At 56.4% G+C, this 20273-nt stretch overlaps 1 protein-coding gene across 1 annotated transcript; it reads right to left on the bottom strand.

Moving 5' to 3' along the window:
* Positions 1 to 4535: 4535 nt before the first annotated feature.
* Positions 4536 to 15675, bottom strand: CNN2 (calponin 2). Its single transcript, XM_066604755.1, has 7 exons — positions 15521 to 15675; positions 10681 to 10802; positions 10530 to 10596; positions 9959 to 10096; positions 9338 to 9454; positions 7941 to 8087; positions 4536 to 6383 (listed from the first exon to the last, which is right to left on the bottom strand). Exons 1-7 carry the CDS (start codon positions 15650 to 15652, stop codon positions 6132 to 6134), a joined length of 975 nt encoding a protein of 324 aa, XP_066460852.1. The 5' UTR covers positions 15653 to 15675; the 3' UTR covers positions 4536 to 6131.
* Between the last annotated feature and the right edge of the window lie 4598 nt (positions 15676 to 20273).

The raw sequence follows: 20273 nt of genomic DNA, 5'->3' as shown, positions 1-20273 counted from the left end.
CTACATTGCAGGCTACGGCCAAGATCAGAGGACGGCAGTCACTATTCAGAGCACTCCAAGTTGTTCTAGGTCTGATCATTCTTGAGTACGGCCGGGCCAGGAAACAGAAAAAAAAAAAATCAGACGGGTGATATTTAACAAAAAGAGAAACAGGCTGAACTGGATGGACAGAGTAGGTGAGGCTGAACGAAGACAACGTTACCCTGCCTGGATCTTACATAACAAATTAACTGATCATTTTATTAGCAATTTTTGGAAAATTAACAATTTCCTATCCAGTGTCAGCCCTCATCCAACATTAACCTCTTAATGACCGCCGATTCGCCTTTTGACAGCCTGCAGCATCGGGGTATGATCGCGGGTGCCGGATGTTTCTTACAGCCAACACCTGCCAGCAACAGCTCCGATAAGCTATGCGGTTCATCGGAGCGGTTAACCCTTTAAATGTAATTTCTGACAGAGGCATTTACATCCCTTGAACGATGTTTGGGGGTCCTGTACGGCCCCCCCGCGATGAGACAGCAGGAGCCATGCGGGTGTCATGGCAGCCCCAGGCTGTCATAGCAGAATGCCCATCAAGCCGTGCCCGTATGTTGCCTGTGTCAGACGAGTTTATTCCATTTTTCCTTCACATTATTATAAAGTTACATAAAACTACATTTGTTGTGAATAAACTCTATTCTAGATGCAATTGTGTTTATCTTATAATGTGAGTGGCTAAACCGGCAGCTAGGGGTTTGACAGTAGGAACGCCCCTCTCACACCCCAGCTCCCGATCGGGTCAACGTTGTAAGGTACTAGCAGCACACAGCGGATTGCCTTCTGCATGCAGGGCACACACAAATCAATCCACAGTGTGCTGCTGCCTGTGTGTGCAGTGGGCCAGCCGTCATTTCAGCCATGCTTTCCCCCCCGCCAGCGCCTCACGGCTCCATGGCGTCAGTCCCCTCACTCCTCTGTACGGCCCGTTGGCTGCGTGCTCCCTGCCGGTGGGCCGCCTGAGTGCTCTGTCGTGGCGGCCGCCTCTCTGCTGGGTGACAGCTCAGAATATGGTGCCCGCCTCTCTGGTGGATGAGGGCGGCTGCCTCTGTGACCCCCGATGCCCGCTCCACTGAAGAAAGCTTAGAAGACGGCGGCCGCCTCTGTAATAGGTGACAGCGGCCGCGTCTGATCTTTGACGCCTGCTCCGCCGCTGACAGCTCTGCAGAAAAGCTGATGCTCCCGCTCAAGCTAAAAAAAAAACGGGAATTTTTCTTACCGATAATTCCCTTTCTTGAAGGTATCATGACGGCATACACCTGGAGGTTGCTCACCTGCTGACCTGATGGGACAGGAAGAGGCAGAACATAAAGGCACCTCCCCTCCACCAAACACCAGTGCGTTCCAAATAACCACAGTGACAGTATACTTAACCAGAAGGTGTGTTTTATTGGCACCACACACCTTAGAAGAAGAAATCATAAGCATACACATTACCTCGTGTTAAACAAACAAGGGTAACCGTGTCGGTAGGGGGAGGGGGGGGGGGGGGGGGAAGCCCGTATGCTGTCATGATGCCTTCAAGAAAGGGAATTATCGGTAAGAAAAATTCCCGTTTTCCCTCCAACATCATGACAGCATGCGCTGGAGGATTACCAAATAACTGGCATGGGCTTTTTTAGGGAGGGATTACTGCTTGAAGCACCTTCCTCATGAAGGTTGCATCCTCAATAGATTTTAATGTCCAGCCTATAAGGTTTAATAACCGTATGACTAGAAGTCCACGTGGCTACGTTACAAATCTGTTCGACTGAGGCGTGCGCTCTTTCTGCCCAGGAAAATACCACCGCCCGAGTGAAGTGGGCTTTCAAACCTTCTGAGGGAGGAATGCCCCTGGCCTTGTAAGCCTCCTGGATGGCTCTTCTGAGCCACCTGGCTATTGAATCTCTAGAAGAAGCCTTCCCTTTGGCCTGCCCCTGAAATTGAACGAATGTTTGTCAGTCTTTCTGCAACTTTCCGTTGCCTCAAGGTACGCTAATGCAGCTCTTTTAACGTCAAGATTATGGAGCATCTGCTCCTTTTCGTTTTTAAAATTTAGACAAAGGCTGGAATGACTATTGGCTGGCCTCCGTGGAAGTCTGACAAGACTTTGGGTTGGAGGGAAGGGTCTAAGGAGAATACGATCTCATCAGGGTGCATAGTCCTATATGGGGCCCTTTGCGAAAGGGCCTGAATTTCACCCACGCACATAGCCGACATAACTGCCACAAGGTGGGCTACCTTGTACGTCAGCAAGGCGATGGATAGGTTTCTAATAGGTTCACACGGGGGGGAAAAAAAAAACAAAACGCAGAAGGCCTGAAGGACTATAGTCAGATCCCGGGGAGGGGGGGGGGGCACCATCAGCCTTATGAATGGATGCAGTCTACTCGCCCTTCTAGGAAATTTCCTGATCCCCTTTTGCTCAGCAAGCACGAGATCAAAGAATGCCCTCAAAGCCACTGCTTGGGCTTTGAGGGAATCCGGACTCAACCCTTATCCGGGCCTGCCTGGACGAAATTTAAAATTTTTTACGAATGTCTGATTGGATGTCCTGACCCATCCATTCTGAGAATTTTTTCCCAACTTTGGAATAAATCTTTTCCATCGAGGGCATAAGGCTCTCGCAATTAGTGGAAACGCTATTAGATGATAGACCCTTTTCTAAGAATTTTACCCGGTCAAGATCCAGACTCTAAGCCTGAACTTGTGAACCTCCGGGTAGAGGAGAGGACCCTGCAGCAATAGGTCCAGTCTTGACGGAAGATGGAGAGGCTCTCCCACTGACAGATCTCAGGAGAGGAAACCAAGGTCTTTTGGGCCAATAAGGCGCTACGAACGTTACCGACAGCCTTGGCCGCAAAATTTTCTTAGGAGTAGCGGAATCAGGGGTAAAGGGGAAAAAGCGTAAGCCAAGTCCCAAACCCAGGGGTGAGAGGGGGCGCCCGTGCCTAAGGCTTGTTTCTCCGAGTCTCGGGAAAAGAGAAGACGGCAATTGGTATTTGCGCTTCACGCAAACAAAACTATTTCGGGTGCCCCCTATTTGTCCCGAGCAGGCTAGACACTTCGGGATGGAGTCCCCACTCTCCTGCGTCCACTTTCTTCCTGCTTAGAAAGCCCGCGACTAAATTCTCGGCTCCTTTTATACGGAAGGCTGACAGTGACTTAGTTGTGAGTTCCGCCTATTGAAGGAACCTTCCCGCCAAATGCTGAAGTAGAGGATTCCTGGTGGCGAATGAGTGGCACTGCCATCATGTTATCGGAAAAAATCCTCATATGCTTCATCCCTAAACGGTTTGCAGGCTACGTCGGGTTTCCCAAACCTCATTACGTTCTCTAACGTTAGATAACCTGGATGCCAGGTGCCTTTTATGTTCTGCCTCTTCCTGTCCCATCAGGTCAGCAGGTGTACAACCTCCAGGTGTATGCTGTCATGATGTCGGAGGGAAATTGTACATTGGCCTCCCTGCTGGGGTTCGGCGTTGTGGGCCGCCGCCGGTCCCTAATGGACGCTCTCCTGCTCACAGGTGATGGTGACAAGCTAAGTGCTATCCCTTCCGTGGCGCCGCTGGGGAACACACTTGCACCTGGGGCTGTGTGGAAGCAGCGGCGGCACCCCCTCTATGGCTTCTGTAAACTAGTTTAGTGCCCTTGAAGGACCTGACGAATAAAAAGCACTGCAGCCAATCATGTTGAGGGGGCGTCACCCACTGTCAATCTTGACTCCACCAGGAATTCCTGGTGGCGTCAAGATACACTAATACCAAACAGGTCTGTCTTGCGTCCGGCAGTTCAAAATGCTTGAAAGTCATTAATCATAAGGTTGAACGTTGAGATGCCATCACAATGTGGTGACAATCAGCGAACAGACACGGAGGCGGGACACATAACCACATGGCTTTCCAGCACAAGATCCACACAAAAAAATACAATGAAGTCAGTTTTATTAACCAAACTGACACTCCGAAGAAAAGAACTAAATGTCTGCGTAAGGCTCCAGTCACACGGGGCATTCGGCCCGATATCGCACTACCAGCGCGCCGTTTTCACAGCGATGCAAAGTGTTTAAATAGAAATTGCATCACTTATGTGAAATTGCGATTTCCACGCACGTGGAAGGATCACCAGTGTTCCTCGTTGACCTCGACATCGCTTTGTACTCGCATGCACATCGCACAGCCTGCGAGGTCTTTCAGCGTCCCATTGAAAACAATGGGTGAGGCGTTCCAATGCTGCAATGTTTTTGTAAGGAAAAAAAAAAAAAAAAAAAACACTCGTGTGAATAAATCCAACAATCTCGGTCAGTGAAGAAGCCCTAAACATCAGGACACCAATCAAATGTGTGCTCTGCCCTGATCACTGGGGATCCTACCATTTGTATAGAGCGTGCATGAGATCTGCAGCTACCAGCGTGTTCAGGGCCTCCTCAGGTTTGATGTAACGAGGCGGCTGAAGCACAAACCTTCCTGCACGTATTTGTTACTGCCCGGCTAAAAACAGACAAAAAGATCAGAATATTCATCCAGTTACATCATTTTATTACATTTAAAGACATTCACAGATTCTCTCAGGTCCGCGAACCCAAGCTGCTAGATACAAGAAGATGCAGGACTCTCCATACACACAGCAGATCGTAGAACCCCTTGTAAGTACTTGCTGCCAGAACAAACCCATTCACATGAGTGGAAAGGATTCTACAGATCTGCTACATGTGAACGCACCCTTAATGACTTGTCACGCTGCAACACAAATCCGTGTGCGACTCCAAATATTCTATATCCCCACTGCACCAGATGAAGCTCCGTGTGCACAAACTAATACAAGGGTGCCATAAGCATCTTTAGTAACACTCTTATAGGCATCAGGTGTGCCAACATATCGCTCCAAGAGCCACCTTCCACATAGCATGGTAGAGGCCGCACGACGCACCGCCAGCCGCTCTGGATGCCACACCAGAGTCTGCCTGCCAGTTCTGATGCCGAATTGAAAATGACTGAAAACCTGCTTGCAATCCACATGGAAATGCTCAGTTAGTCCCGAGGAGTTTGATGTGGACTTCGGCAGCAGACGGCTTGGCTGCGTCATTCTTTCCCATGTAAAAGGTTCCTTAAAAGAACCAACATTGAACTTAGCTGATAGTTTGGAGAGAAACTGTATGGATTCCAAGCGGAATATCTGGAGAGCCAGCATCTATTACAGCTTGGTTCTCACTCACATCCCCAACTGATCCCTTACCTGTAATGAGGAGCTCTGCGAGTACAAAGCCTCAACACCCCGTGCACATATAGAAAGATACATAACCTGCGGCACGGGCCCCAGAGATGTGCAAAGCAGCACTATGCTTCCCACCTAGTATGCAAAGAGGTATAACAAGTTATTTGGTCACTAGAAGAATAAAACAAAAAAAACCATTAAACACCCCCCCCCCCCCTCCTCCCACAGGAGGTGTAACTTTATGCTCCAAAAATGGCAGCTCCACGCCAATGTCTACGGAGAATTTGTAAAACCACAACGTCCCACCCTGAAGGATAGGGTGAGTGTGCGCAGCGAGAAAGCGGAACCCTCACCAGTGATGCCATCAGTGCTCACCACAATGAGGAAAGAGACTCCGCTGCCCAATTTCCAACAAGACACTGAGGTTGGCATAACGTGCACCGATATTAGTGAACTGCACAATATGTAACTGTGAGAGGCACTCTGCACCAAGACTGCGCTGCCAAGAAGATAATGCATAGAGCCAGTGAGAGCGCGCCATTAGTTTATGAAGAACATCCTGCATGTATTCTACAGTCCCCTAATATACAAGGTGCGCCTCCAGACCCGGCCGCACTCATGATTGTGTGCAGACCCACGAGAGGAATGGCTAATACTGCGTACCCTGAGAGCTATAAGGCACTTGTAAAGTAAAACCGTACTGCTGTACACAAAGATGGCCGAGCGACACAATGGGATCCCCTTCCAGCACTTTACATCTCGTCCCTCAATTACAATAAAACAAAACAGTTTAACAAATTCTAAACAAAAGCACCCAAAATGGTTTAGGTCCACAGATTTGGAATGTTTGGCCCTTTGGTGTAACCGGTGATGGATCCTGCCCAGACTCAGCCAGCTAATTACAAGTCTTGTTCCTGGTTGTAATGATACTCGTGATCCTCTTCTGCATACTGATTCGGCAGATCGTCAGGATTGCCCTTTGGACAATATTTGGGATCGTAAATCTGACGGCCCAAGCCAAATATCTGGCCGCTTTGATTAGCCCCTTGGTTGGATCCCATCTGCAGGGACATGGAGGAGTTGTCACACTTTTCAGTGCCCGTCTTTGTATCATAGATGTGTCGTCGTGTCCCCGGAGCCGTCATCCCCACCTACAACATTTCATAAATCCAAGGTTAGGGCTGGTTTTATGGAAACCCTACAGATAAGTCACAGGCGGGAGGAGGACACATTGTTTACATACATTCTGCCATCTGTAACATGTAGCGCCAATATTAATAAGGGATTGTCTGCCTAGCCACACAGGCTGCCCACGGGCAAAAATAATAAAGGGCTCATCTCTACAGGCGCCTGCTGTCCTTGGCGCCACTGCTCCGGGCCCCCCTCTATGACAATGTTTACAGGCTGCAGCAGCCTGTGTATGGAACATCAAAGGCTGCTGCAGCCAATGACAGGGCTCGATCACTGAACTGTGTCAGCAGCTGCTGCAGCCTGTAAACATTAGGTCATAGAAGGAGACCTGCAGCAGTGGCGCCGAGGACAGAAGAAACCCGAGTACAAAAACAAAAATATATACTTTAGAGTAGCATAAGTAGTGCAAATAGTCATCCGCACATCAATGGAGCCGTTCTTTATGGATTCCACAGAGACAGCAACGGTTCAGCTGTTTACATCAGCAGTATGCGTCAAGGTCTCGCTCTGTTGCTACTTGTTAGGCAGTGTGATGGGCTCCTGGATTCATGTTGGCAGATTGCGGTCACCCCAGTAGTATACCCCTAATGCCCGCTGCATCTATTTAAATGTGAATCACAGCAGTATATAGTGCACAAGGTCTGCAGGACGGTCGTACGACGGCGCATGGAAAATAATGCCATAGGTAACTGCATGATGGGGAATCCTGCGCATGCGCGGTTATCAGATGAAGACGCCATGAGCCCCCACTAACTAGAACAGCCTGGAGGTTATACAACTGCCCATTCCTGATGCCATTCCAGACTATATCCGTCTATACTCTCAGCTGTTATTGGGCAATGGGTTTTATAATGTGATTGCCGTTTGTCTGGTTTTCAACATCTCTGCATTAGCTTGAATAAGCCTGCAGCAAGCGGTTGAAATGTTGCCGTCTTTGTGGAATCAACAAACACATCTACTTCGATGTGAGGATTACTATTTGCACCCCTGATGCTGCAGTAAAGTGTATTTTATGTACGTGGTGCCTTGGATTTGGGGAGTCCGGGTCCGTCACTATAGCGTGCATCGCTTCCCCCACAGGGGTTTATTGTTGTGCCGCTGACAATCTACTGTCTTGTTTCTAGAAGAGGCGCGGCTGTGATGAGCAGCAGCGCTTTTATTACTTTTGCATATGGGCAGCCTGTTTGGATAGAGATAGATTGAGGAGGACAAACCCTTTACGAGTTCAAGTGCTGCGACCCCCGCCGATCATAAGAAGGTCAGGCATTTGGCTGTTCTGCATCTCCTTGGCTTCTAGATGATTGAGGTGGGAAGAGGTCTTCTTTCTAACAAATACCTTCATTCTTGAAATGTTGACTTATGTAAACCTGAACATAAAGCTCTGATGTAGGGTCCTAGAATACCGGACAACCACGCAAGTGACAAGATCAATAAGTGGAAGAGCTAGTTGTGCAAGGTCTCAGATTTACCGGGCGATTCAGGAGATCAGAGTTACTTAATGCTAGCAGATGTATTACCTGACTGGCCCCTTTGTTGGTACCCATTTGAAGGCTTATTGTGGAATGGTCCATGGGGGGCAAGATATTGTGCTTTGGGTCATACAGATGCCTTCTCGTTCCATAAGCTGTCATTCCAGACTGGCTGGCACACTTATTAGTACCCATCTACATGAGAGACATTGGCATAAAATGAGATATTGCATCAACTAGCAGACCTAAATCCTTCGCATGCGGCCCTCGATTAGTCGCACTAACCGGCAGAGACGGGCCCACCCCCGCGCGAGCGACAACAACCGGCAGGGACGGCGCCCACACACACACCCCCCCCCCCCCCCCCGCGCCAGCAACCGGCAGAGACGCGCCGCCCCCCCCCCGCGCGCTGGCAACCGGCAGAGACGCCCCCCCTGCGCGCCGGCGACGCCCCCCCCCCCACTGCGCGCCGGCAACCGGCAGAGACGCCCCCCCCCCACTGCGCGCCGGCAACGACGCCCCCCCCCCCACTGCGCGCCGGCAGAGACGCCCCCTGCGCGCCGGCAACCGGCAGAGACGCCCCCCCCCCCCCCCCCTGCGCGCCGGCAACCGGCAGAGACGCCTCCCCCACTGCGCGCCGGCAGAGACGCCCCCTGCGCGCCGGCAACCGGCAGAGACGCCCCCTGCGCGCCGGCAACCGGCAGAGACGCCCCCCCCTGCGCGCCGGCAACCGGCAGAGACGCCCCCCCCCCCTGCGCGCCGGCAACCGGCAGAGACGCCCCCCCCCCCTGCGCGCCGGGAGAGACGCCCCCCCCCCCCCCCCCCCCTGCGCGCCGGCAGAGACGCCCCCCCCCTGCGCGCCGGCAACCGGCAGAGACGCCCCCCCCACTGCGCGCCGGCAACCGGCAGAGACGCCCCCCCCCCCCCCCCCCTGCGCGCCGGCAACCGGCAGAGACGCCCCCCCCCCCCCCCCCCACTGCGCGCCGGCAACGACGCCCCCCCCCCCCCCACTGCGCGCCGGCAGAGACGCCCCCTGCGCGCCGGCAACCGGCAGAGACGCCCCCCCGCCCCCTGCGCGACGGCAACCGGCAGAGACGCCACCCGCCCCCCCCCCCCCCCTGCGCGCCGGCAACCGGCAGAGACGCCCCCCCCGCCCCCCTGCGCGCCGGCAACCGGCAGAGACGCCCCCTGCGCGCCGGCAACCGGCAGAGACGCCACCCGCCCCCCCCCCCCCCCCCCTGCGCGCCGGCAACCGGCAGAGACGCCCCCCCCCCCCCCCCCCCCTGCGCGCCGGCAACCGGCAGAGACGCCCCCCCCCCTGCGCGCCGGCAACCGGCAGAGACGCCCCCCCCCTGCGCGCCGGCAACCGGCAGAGACGCCCCCCCCCCTGCGCGCCGGCAACCGGCTTCTATTGGTTCCCATAAATAAACTGCATCCACACTTACTTGCAGTCCTATGACACACTGTCCGGCTTTCTTTGTATTTTCATCGAAATTTCTTTCTTGCCTCTCTGAGTATTTCACTCCAATATCCACGTCACTGTGGAGACCCTTTGTCTTTGCCTAAAAATAAGATTAGCAAATAAGCGAATAGTAGTAGAAAACATACTATAATATAGAGTGAAGTGCAGGCACCGGCGGGGCGGCCTAATCCGTTGTAGGCGCCGTGCATCAGTGAGGTCACCATCTGGGTCATACCCAGAGATACATAAACCCCAAACTAGCTCTTGTAGCTGGCCTTACAGTGTTACATTAGTTACATTCACTCATGGCCGTGTCCTGCAACCCATAAACGGCCACGACCTGCGTCTTTGTAAAAGTTATTAGAGATGAGCGAGCACCAAAATGCTCAGGTGCTCGTTATTGGAGTCCAGCTTTTCGTGATAGTCGAGTAACGAACCCCATTGAAGTCGATGGGAGACCCAAGCATTTTTGCAATTCACCCGCCCGGTGCCGAGCTTTTTTTTTTTCCCCTCCCCCTCCATTTAGTCACAGGAAGTTCTACAACAAATGTCCCATGTGTGAATATATCCCTAAGAACAAACAAATAAGAATGGACCAACATACCATCCCGGCCAGCGCCAGCAAGGACACTTGGACTTGGGTCATATTCCCATTTTCAAAAAGGTCATTTGCTTCAAACAGATCGACAGTTTTTATTCCATAAGCAGACATGGCTTTAATGAAGTTGGAAAGATTTTCCAGCTGAGAAAAAGAAGAAACATAAGTCCCTGGATGACAGCCCACGGCTTGGGAAAAGGGGCTTCAGACAAATAAGCCAAGACTACATATCACATGAGGACATCCTACACAACCGCTTAGTAATCATTAATCAACACAATTGTTTCAAATTCCCACCTGCTGAAAGAGCGGTATCTGATTGGCTGAGCGCTCAGCCATTCAATGACAGCTGAGCGCTGCCTGTGATTGGTCACAGTGCTCAGCCAATCACAGGCAGCGCTCGGCCAATCATTGAATTCAATGCTGCAATGTGGAATCAGAGCAAAAATTCAGGAGAAAGGCTGCTCGCAAGTCAAGAAGCTCGCAAGCCGAGGTATGCCTGTACTCTGGTCCGACCTCTTCAGTCTACAGTCTCTACATATGCTTAATACCCCATATTCCCAAGGTGTAAAAATACCTGATGCCAGTTTTGCTTAGAGACATTAATTTTGGGGATAGATCTTGGTTTCAGCTTATTCATAAGTCTGTAAACAAAAGAAAAAAAAGAAGAGAAAGTTAACAAGACTGCTCGGCGTTCACTCTGTACTTCTAGTCGTCACAACACTTACTCGCATAGAATGACCCCATCTTTTAGCCCCTTCTGGAAATCTGGCCCAATGGACATCCCGGTGACCTCTTCAATCCAAACCTGAAGTTCAGCCTCTTTCTGGGGATCATATTTCTGCGCCAACTAGAAGAGTGATGAAGACGTTCGTTACGTATTAAACCAGAGTACTCTGATCAGTTTAGACATATAGTTTCATGTGATAAACCCAAATTTCGGCCACACCGGAGCTGCTTCAGAGTGTAATCCTCATGTGGGATGGACAACTCTCCCCCGGGGACGGGTGCAACGCAGGGCACTGCCCCATCATAAGACTGCCTTGACCCCAATAATGCCATCAGATACATGACGGGTCACGCCACGTGTGAGGAGAGGAAGGGATCATATGAGACCAACGAGGAATCGAAACAAGCACCTACTGTAGAGTCATGAGATTAGCACGATATCAGCGCTGCGGACTAATGAAGTGGCTGAGAAAGCATTCTAGGAACCAAATAAAACAATGTTGCACTTTGTTGTTACATGTGCTACTAGGACAAGGCATGACCCTCTCCACTATTCAGATGAATGGGATGCCGTGTGAACCGTAGGACTCTCCTACAGCAATCTGCATGGGGTAATAAGTCTACGGTGGCCATCTGGTAAAGGATGGGGCGAGGTACCAGAGGGAAGGTAGCCTAGTTATTGGGGAGCACCGGGTGTTCTGATTATCCCTCTGCCATGTATAGGCCTCCTGCAGACGGCCGGGTCGCATCCCACCCTGAGAATTCTCGCAGCTTGATCGGACCCGTGCCCCTGCAGTGACCACCACGGCTCACCCGCTCCTGCGACTCCCAGCTCTGCTATCTGCCGCACAGCCAGCGCAGAATGGAGCCGGCGTGTCACTAATGATGTTTCTGTGCGGGCCTCTGCAAGAAATAGGACATGCCGCGATTTGTTTTCACACGGACAAGTCGCAGCTATGTGCAGAGGACTGTATTGTGTAATGCAATCCTATGACAGCGGGCACGGGCGGAAATTCTGTGGGAAATCCCGCCGTGGAACTTCCACCCGTCTGCGGGAGGCCATAGGCTAGTCAAGGCTTTTTGCTTATCTGGCCGGTCACTGTAACCCACTTACTGTACATATTCGGCCAGACTCTGCAGATCTGACCTATATTTACGTAGATTCTTCTGCGGCTCGTTGCGTCCGCCACAGCAGATCCCGCCCTTACTAACCGCCACGGATCCCGATGCCATCATGGGGACCTGACCCTGGCATCATCATGGCAACCAATCTTAGGAAACACAAAAAATGTGCTGTACCAACAAACTGAGTCCTGTCTGTAGAAGCCCCTCTCCCTCCCCGTGCGCCCGGTCCGCGGACGCTCACACGGCTACATCATTATTCTGCTGTGAGTTCCACCAAAACCACATCCCAACCTGCATGTTGATCGTCATTGGAAAGTGCAGGACCTTCTGGGCAGTCATCTCTGGGGGGGACGTGTTGTGCCTGAGCCAAAGAGTATCTGCTATGTATCTGCAGTGTGTGCGGCAGGACGGGCCCAGCGGGTGGTAAGGCTGGCGAAGACTCGCTCTACCGTGCAGCACTGCAGTATGTCCCCAGCAAGTACTGCGGAGGGGCGTTCTATGCTGGAGAAGTTGGGCCAACTTCCTGTGTTTGTGCTTCTCATTCACATAAAGGGAAGCGGTCAGGTCCTTATTGTGTCCTCACTGAGGGCTACATGAAGTAGTCCATCGCTTCTAGGGTTATTTGTAGCAGTCCATAAGAACTTACAGCTCGTTGCTGCAGCTTCCAGCAAGAGAGGCTTATTCAGGAGCTGCTGCTAGCCCCGCCCACCCTCAGTGATTGGCAGCTTTCTATATATTATCAGGACACGGTCAATCAGGGTAGGCGGGGCTAGCAGCAGCTCATGAATAATCTGGACTCATCTCCTGCTGGGAGCTGTAAAGGCCCATGTACACGGAGCGATCGTCACTCACACTTTGAGCGATCATTTGGCATTGCTACTTAAAAGCAATTAGGTATGCAAATGAAGCCTTCCCTGAAGGCCGTTAACCCCCGCCCCCGCAGAGCTCGGTACTGGGCTTGCATCTCGGCCAATAGTAAAAATATGTCGCAGGATCAAAACTCCTGCAATCTAGCAGGAACAGGTCGGGTCCTCGTCCGTTAGTCACAGCCAGGCACATGGAGACGGCAGAAACCATCAACAGCTCCTGCCATCTCATTTACAAGCTATAGAGCCCCCAATGAGCGCCAGGAGTAGAGAGAGAAAGCGGGAGTGTTACTATATGACCCGGCGATCATGTGACCAGTGGGTGCCCCCTGCCAAGGCACAGCTGCAGGTCCTAGAAGACCCAGATCAGCTCTGGTAGCGACTACTGGGGACACTTTTCCCTGTAACTAGACACAGAGACACACACACACACACAGACAGACACACACACACAGACAGACACACAGACAGACACACACAGACAGACACACAGACAGACACACACACACACACACACAGACACACACACACACACACACACACACAGACAGACACACACACACAGACGGACACACACACAGACAGACACACACACAGACAGACACACACACAGACAGACACACACACAGACAGACACACACACAGACAGACACACACACAGACAGACACACACACAGACAGACACACACACAGACAGACACACACACAGACAGACACACACACAGACAGACACACACACAGACAGACACACACACAGACAGACACACACACAGACAGACACACACAGACAGACACACACAGACAGACACACACACACACAGACACACACACAGACACACACACAGACACACACACAGACACACACACAGACACACACAGACAGACAGACACACAGACAGACACACACACACACAGACACACACACAGACACACACACAGACACACACACAGACACACACACAGACACACACACAGACACACACACAGACAGACAGACACACACACACACACAGACAGACACACACACACACACAGACAGACACAGACACACCCCATAGGTCTATTAATGAGGGACATGGATGTTAACCCCCCATGCACACACAATATTGCTACATGCGCCCTGTAATCGGAGACTATACAATATACCACAACTGACAAGATGTGACCCCGCCGCTCCTCAGCTGTATTTTGGCCTAAATATACTACATTTTACCCAAAGTAAAAAACAACAAAACAAAAGACACACAAATAAAAAGGATCCTGTACCCGATCTCTGACCGGCCGGATTGCATCTGATCAGCCGGATGTCCCAGCAAACACAAGCCTGCTAGCTGGAGGAAAAGGGCAGTAAAACCGCCACGTGGGGAAAATCCTAAAAACATCTGGGCCCTTAGGATTGAAGCACCCCGGGCCTTAAGGGGTTAAGGTCTCCATATAGCGATCCTGTGCTGCAGTCAGTCCTGGTCACAGCCATCACCCATGCCACATACATGTCAGCGGCGGAAACTAGCTGTGAAAGTGGCCTGCGGCAGGTTAGTCGTCGCGTCACACAGCGCCTGCGGCAGGTTAGTCGCCGCCGCGTCACACAGCGCCTGCGGCAGGTTAGTCGCCGCCGCGTCACACAGCGCCTGCGGCAGGTTAGTCGCCGCCGCGTCACACAGCGCCTGCGGCAGGTTAGTCGCCGTGTCACACAGCGCCTGCGGCAGGTTAGTCGCCGTGTCACACAGCGCCTGCGGCAGGTTAGTCGCCGCCGCGTCATACAGCGCCTGCGGCAGGTTAGTCGCCGCCGCGTCATACAGCGCCTGCGGCAGGTTAGTCGCCGCCGCGTCATACAGCGCCTGCGGCAGGTTAGTCGCCGCCGCGTCATACAGCGCCTGCGGCAGGTTAGTCGCCGCCGCGTCACACAGCGCCTGCGGCAGGTTAGTCGCCGCCGCGTCACACAGCGCCTGCGGCAGGTTAGTCGCCGCCGCGTCACACAGCGCCTGCGGCAGGTTAGTCGCCGCCGCGTCACACAGCGCCTGCGGCAGGTTAGTCGCTGCCGCGTCACACAGCGCCTGCGGCAGGTTGTACAGCGGCGCCAGCCAACTAGTTCCAATTCCGACATTGCAGCTAGTGAGGGGTTACAGCGGACCCCCACAGGTGTGTGCAGAATGCACCGCGGCTGACTGCGGACTGCGATGAGGATCTGCCGGCAGGGATCAAAATCCTGGAGAGCGGAGCAGACGTTGGTGCTGAATATCCGCAGGACGCCATATCCGACCCGTGTGAACGCAGCCCTATGGCGAATGCCCTGTAAATACACCCCCTCGTACGCAAGCCGGCCCCAAGAGCTGACCATCAGCGGGGGCTCTCGTCGGACGCGAGCTGGCCCCAAGAGCTGACCATCAGCGGGGGCTCTCGTCGGACGCGAGCCGGCCCCAAGAGCTGACCATCAGCGGGGGCTCTCGTCGGACGCGAGCCGGCCCCAAGAGCTGACCATCAGCGGGGGCTCTCGTCGGACGCGAGCCGGCCCCAAGAGCTGACCATCAGCGGGGGCTCTCGTCGGACGCGAGCCGGCCCCAAGAGCTGACCATCAGCGGGGGCTCTCGTCGTACGCGAGCTGGCCCCAAGAGCTGACCATCAGCGGGGGCTCTCGTCGGACGCGAGCCGGCCCCAAGAGCTGACATTCAGCGGGGGCTCTCCTCGGACGCGAGCTGGCCCCAAGAGCTGACACTCAGCGGGGGTGTAGCTCCACAGTGGTGAGGCTATAGATTCCCAGCAGCCGGCATGTCCGCCCTCAGACACTCCCTGTACCCTGCAGCACCTCGGGGGACGGCGCAGGGGACAGACCGCCATCGCCAGCACTCACCCGGTTCCTGACCTCCGCGGACAGCCCGTAGGACGGACCCTTGTTGAACTGGGAGCTCATGGCCGCCGTCTGTCTGCCGCCGCTTCCTCTCACTGACTCAGAGTCTGTGGAGTTCCCGCCCGCAGTCGCCATTGGCCGATCAGAGAAATCCCCATATAAGGGCAGAGAGCTCCGCATTCCTGAGGAGGGGGACTTCCTGCCGGTCCCCAAACGGGAGGCATATTTGCGATTTCAGCCGCACTTAAGCAGCGCTGCTGATTAGAGCCACCTGATTGGCTCTTCGGCACCACGTGACTACACAGCGTGCACGCGGATTGCCTTCAGCAGCCGTGCACTACACACGTAACCCTAAACCCTAACCCCGTGCTGTAGTGTGTCGTGCACGTCTGTTAACTTTAGTGTGTAGTGCACGGTTTGCTGAAGGCATGCGCGTGCACGCTGTGTAGTCACGTGGTGCCGAAGAGCCAGTCAGGTGGCTCTAATCAGCAGCGCTGTTTAAGTGCGGCTGAAATCACAAATATGCAAACGGGAGTGGGCTCCCTCACAGGGTCAGCGGCGTGTAGGAGCGGGCACCACCGGGGAGCTGGGGGTCAGCGGTGTGTGGGAGCGTGGACCATCGGGGAGCTGGGGGTCAGCGGTGTGTGGGAGCGTGCACCTACCAGGGAGCAGGGGGTCAGCAGTGTGTGGGAGCGTGCACCTACCAGGGAGCTGGGGGTCAGCGGTGTGTGGGAGCGTGGACCACCGGGGAGCTGGGGGTCAGCGGTGTGTGGGAGCGGGCACCTACCAGGGAGCTGGGGGTCAGCGGTGTGTGGGAGCAGGTACCTACCGGGGAGCAGGGGGTCAGCGGTGTGTGGGAGCGTGCACCTACCAGGGAGCTGGGGGTCAGCGGTGTGTGGGAGCGTGCACCTACCAGGGAGCAGGGGGTCAGCAGTGTGTGGGAGCGTGCACCTACCAGGGAGCAGGGGGTCAGCGGTGTGTGGGAGCGTGCACCTACCAGGGAGCTGGGGGTCAGCGGTGTGTGGGAGCGTGGACCACCGGGGAGCTGGGGGTCAGCGGTGTGTGGGAGCGGGCACCTACCAGGGAGCTGGGGGTCAGCGGTGTGTGGGAGCAGGTACCTACCGGGGAGCAGGGGGTCAGCCGTGTGTGGGTGCGGGGAGCTGGTAGCCATGTGTGGGAGCGGGCACCTACCGGGGAGCTGAGGGTCAGCGGTTTGTGGGAGCGGGCACCTACCGGGGAGCTGGGGGTCAGCGGTGTGTGGGAGCGTGCACCTACCAGGGAGCTGGGGGTCAGCGGTGTGTGGGAGCGTGGACCATCGGGGAGCTGTGGGTCAGCGGTGTGTGGGAGCGGGCACCTACCGGGGAGCTGAGGGTCAGCGGTGTGTGGGCACCACCGGGGAGCTGGTAGCCATGTGTGGAAGCTGGCACCTACCGGGGAGCAGGGGGTCAGCGGTGTGTGGGAGCGGGCACCTACCGGGGAGCTGAGGGTCAGCGGTGTGTGGGAGCGGTTACCTACCAGGGAGCAAGGGGTCAGCCGGGTGTGGGAGCGGGCACCACCGGGGAGCGGGGGGTCAGCGGTGTGTGGGAGCAGGTACCTACCGGGGAGCAGGGGGTCAGCCGTGTGTGGGTGCGGGGAGCTGGTAGCCATGTGTGGGAGCGGGCACCTACCGGGGAGCTGAGGGTCAGCGGTTTGTGAGAGCGGGCACCTACCGGGGAGCTGAGGGTCAGCCGGGTGTGGGAGCGGGCACCACCAGGGAGCTAGTAGCCACGTGTGGGAGCTGGCACCTACCGGTGAGCAGGGGGTCAGCGGTGTGTGGGTGCGGGGAGCTGGTAGCTGTGTGTGTGAGCGGGCACCTACCAGGGAGCTGAGGGTCAGCCATGTGTGGAAGCGGGCACCACCGGGGAACTGGTAGCCATGTGTGGGAGCGGGTACCTACTGGGGAGCTGAGGGTCAGCGGTGTGTAGGAGCGGGTACCTACCAGGGGTCAGGCGTGCGTGCGTGCGTTTTCCGGGGCGCAAGGGGTCAGCCGTGTGTGGGAGCGGGCACCTACGGGGGAGCGGGTACCTACCGGAGAGCTGAGGGTCAACTGTGTGTGGGAGCAGGCACCACCTGGGAGCTGGTAGCCATGTGTGGGAGCAGGGGGTCAGCGGTGTGTGGGAGCGGGTACCTACTGGGGAGCAGGGGGTCAGCTGTGTGTGGGAGCGGGCACCTACCAGGGAGCAGGGGGTCAGTGGTGTGTGGCAGCGGGTACCTACCGGGGAGCAGGGGGTCAGCGGTGTGTGGGAGCAGGTACCTACCGGGGAGCAGGGGGTCAGCGGTGTGTGGGAGCGGGTACCTACTGGGGAGCAGGGGGTCAGCTGTGTGTGGGAGCGGGCACCTACCAGGGAGCAGGGGGTCAGTGGTGTGTGGCAGCGGGTACCTACCGGGGAGCAGGGGGTCAGCCGTGTGTGGGTGCGGGGAGCTGGTAGCTGTGTGTGGGAGCGGGCACCTACCGGGGAGCTGGTAGCTGTGTGTGTGAGCGGGCACCTACCGGGGAGCTGAGGGTCAGCTGTGTGTGGAAGCGGGCACCACCGGGGAACTGGTAGCCATGTGTGGGAGCGGGCACCTACCGGGGAGCAGGGGGTCAGCGGTGTGTGTGTGTGTGTGTGTGTGTGTGTGTGTGTGTCTGTCTGTGTGCCTTCCGGGGAGCAGGGGGTCAGCTGCGTGTGGGAGCGGGCACCTACCAGGGAGCAGGGGGTCAGTGGTGTGTGGCAGCGGGTATAAATTGTCAGTGTCTTAATGTTTCTAGCAGTACCTTGTATACCATACTACCTCCCTGAGCACCAGTCTTACCCCTCCCACCCCCACACGTAGCGCTAGCCATACTGCCTCCTCCCCCCCCAAAGCGCCAGCCATACTGCCCCCACCCCCCTTAGAGCACCAGCCATACTGCCCCCACCCCCCTTAGAGCACCAGCCATACTGCCCCCACCCCCCTTAGAGCACCAGCCATACTGCCCCCACCCCCCTTAGAGCACCAGCCAGACTGCCCCCACCCCCCTTAGAGCACCAGCCATACTGCCCCCACCCCCCTTAGAGCACCAGCCATACTGCCCCCACCCCCTTAGAGCGCCAGCCATACTGCCCCCTCCCCCCCCAGAGCGCCAGCCATACTGCCCCCCCCCCCAGAGCGCCAGCCATACTGCCTCTTCCCCCCCAGAGCGCCAGTCATACTGCCCCACCCCCTTACAGCACTAGCCATACTACCCCCTCCCCCCCAGAGCGCCAGCCATACTGCCCCCTCCCCCCAGAGCGCCAGCCATACTGTCCCCCCCAGAGCGCCAGCCATACTGCCCCCTCGCCCCCCAGAGCGCCAGCCATACTGCCCCCACCCCCGCAGAGTGCCAGCCATACTGCCCCCACCCCCGCAGAGTGCCAGCCATACTGCCGCTGCCCCCCAGAGCGCCAGCCCTACTGCCTCCTCCCCCCCCAAAGCGCCAGCCGTACTGCCTCCTCCCACCACAAAGCGCCAGCCATACTGCCCCCACCCCCCCCAGAGCACCAGCCATACTGCCCCCACCCCCCCAGAGCACCAGCCATACTGCCCCCACCCCCCCGAGCACCAACCATACTGCTCCCTCCCACCCAAAGCGCCAGCCATACTGCCTCCCCTTCCCTCCAAGAGCGCCAGCCATACTGCCTCCTCCCCCCGCAGAGCGCCAGCCATTCTGCCCCCTCCCCCTGAGCGCCAGCCATACAGCCTCCTCCCCCCCCAGAGTGCCAGCCATACAGCCTCCTCCCCCCCAGAGTGCCAGCCATACAGCCTCCTCCCCCCCAGAGTGCCAGTCATACAGCCTCCTCCCCCACATAGCGCCAGCCATACTGCCCCCCCCCCAGAGCGCCAGCCATACTGCCCCCCCAGAGCGCCAGCCATACTGTCCTCCCCCCCAGAGCGCCAGCCATATTGCCCTCCCCCGCAGAGCACCAGCCATGCTCCCCTTGCCCCCAGAGCGCCAGCCATACTGCCTCCCCCCCCCAGAGCGCCAGCCATACTGCCTCCTCCCCCCACAAAGCGCCAGCCGTACTGCCTCCTCCCCCCACAAAGCGCCAGCCATACTGCCCTTACCCCCCCCCCAGGGCACCAGCCATATTGCCCCCTCCCTTTCCAGAGCGCCAGCCATACTGCCTCCCCCCCTCCCCCAGAGCGCCAGCCATACTGCCTCCCCCCCTCCCCCAGAGCGCCAGCCATATTGCTCCCCCCCCCCAGAGCGCCAGCCATATTGCTTCCCCCCCCCCGAGCGCCAGCCATACTGCCCCCTCGCCCCTAGAGCGCCAGCCATACTGCCCCCTCGCCCCTAGAGCGCCAGCCATACTGCCTCCTCCCCCCCATAGCGCCAGCCATACTGCCTCCTCCCCCCCATAGCGCCAGCCATACTGCCCCCTCCCCCCCAGAGCGCCAGCCATACTGCCCCTGCCCCCCAGAGCGCCAGCCATACTGCCTCCTACCCCCCCAGAGCGCCAGCCATACTGCCTCCTACCCCCCCAGAGTGCCAGCCATACTGCCTCCTACCCCCCCAGAGCGCCAGCCATAATGCCTTCTCCCCCCTCCAAAGCGCCAGCCATACTGCCTCCTCCCCCCTCCAAAGCGCCAGCCATACAGCCTCCCACCCCAGAGCGCCAGTCATAAAGCCTCCTCCCCCACTGAGTGCCAGCCAAACTGCCCCCTCCTCCCCAGTGTGTCAGCCATACAGCCTCCTCCCCCCAGAGCGCCAGTCATA

Source organism: Eleutherodactylus coqui, chromosome 5 (genome assembly GCF_035609145.1).
Source record: "Eleutherodactylus coqui strain aEleCoq1 chromosome 5, aEleCoq1.hap1, whole genome shotgun sequence".
Classification (NCBI taxonomy): domain Eukaryota; kingdom Metazoa; phylum Chordata; class Amphibia; order Anura; family Eleutherodactylidae; genus Eleutherodactylus; species Eleutherodactylus coqui.
This window is presented reverse-complemented; position numbering and strand designations above follow the sequence as displayed.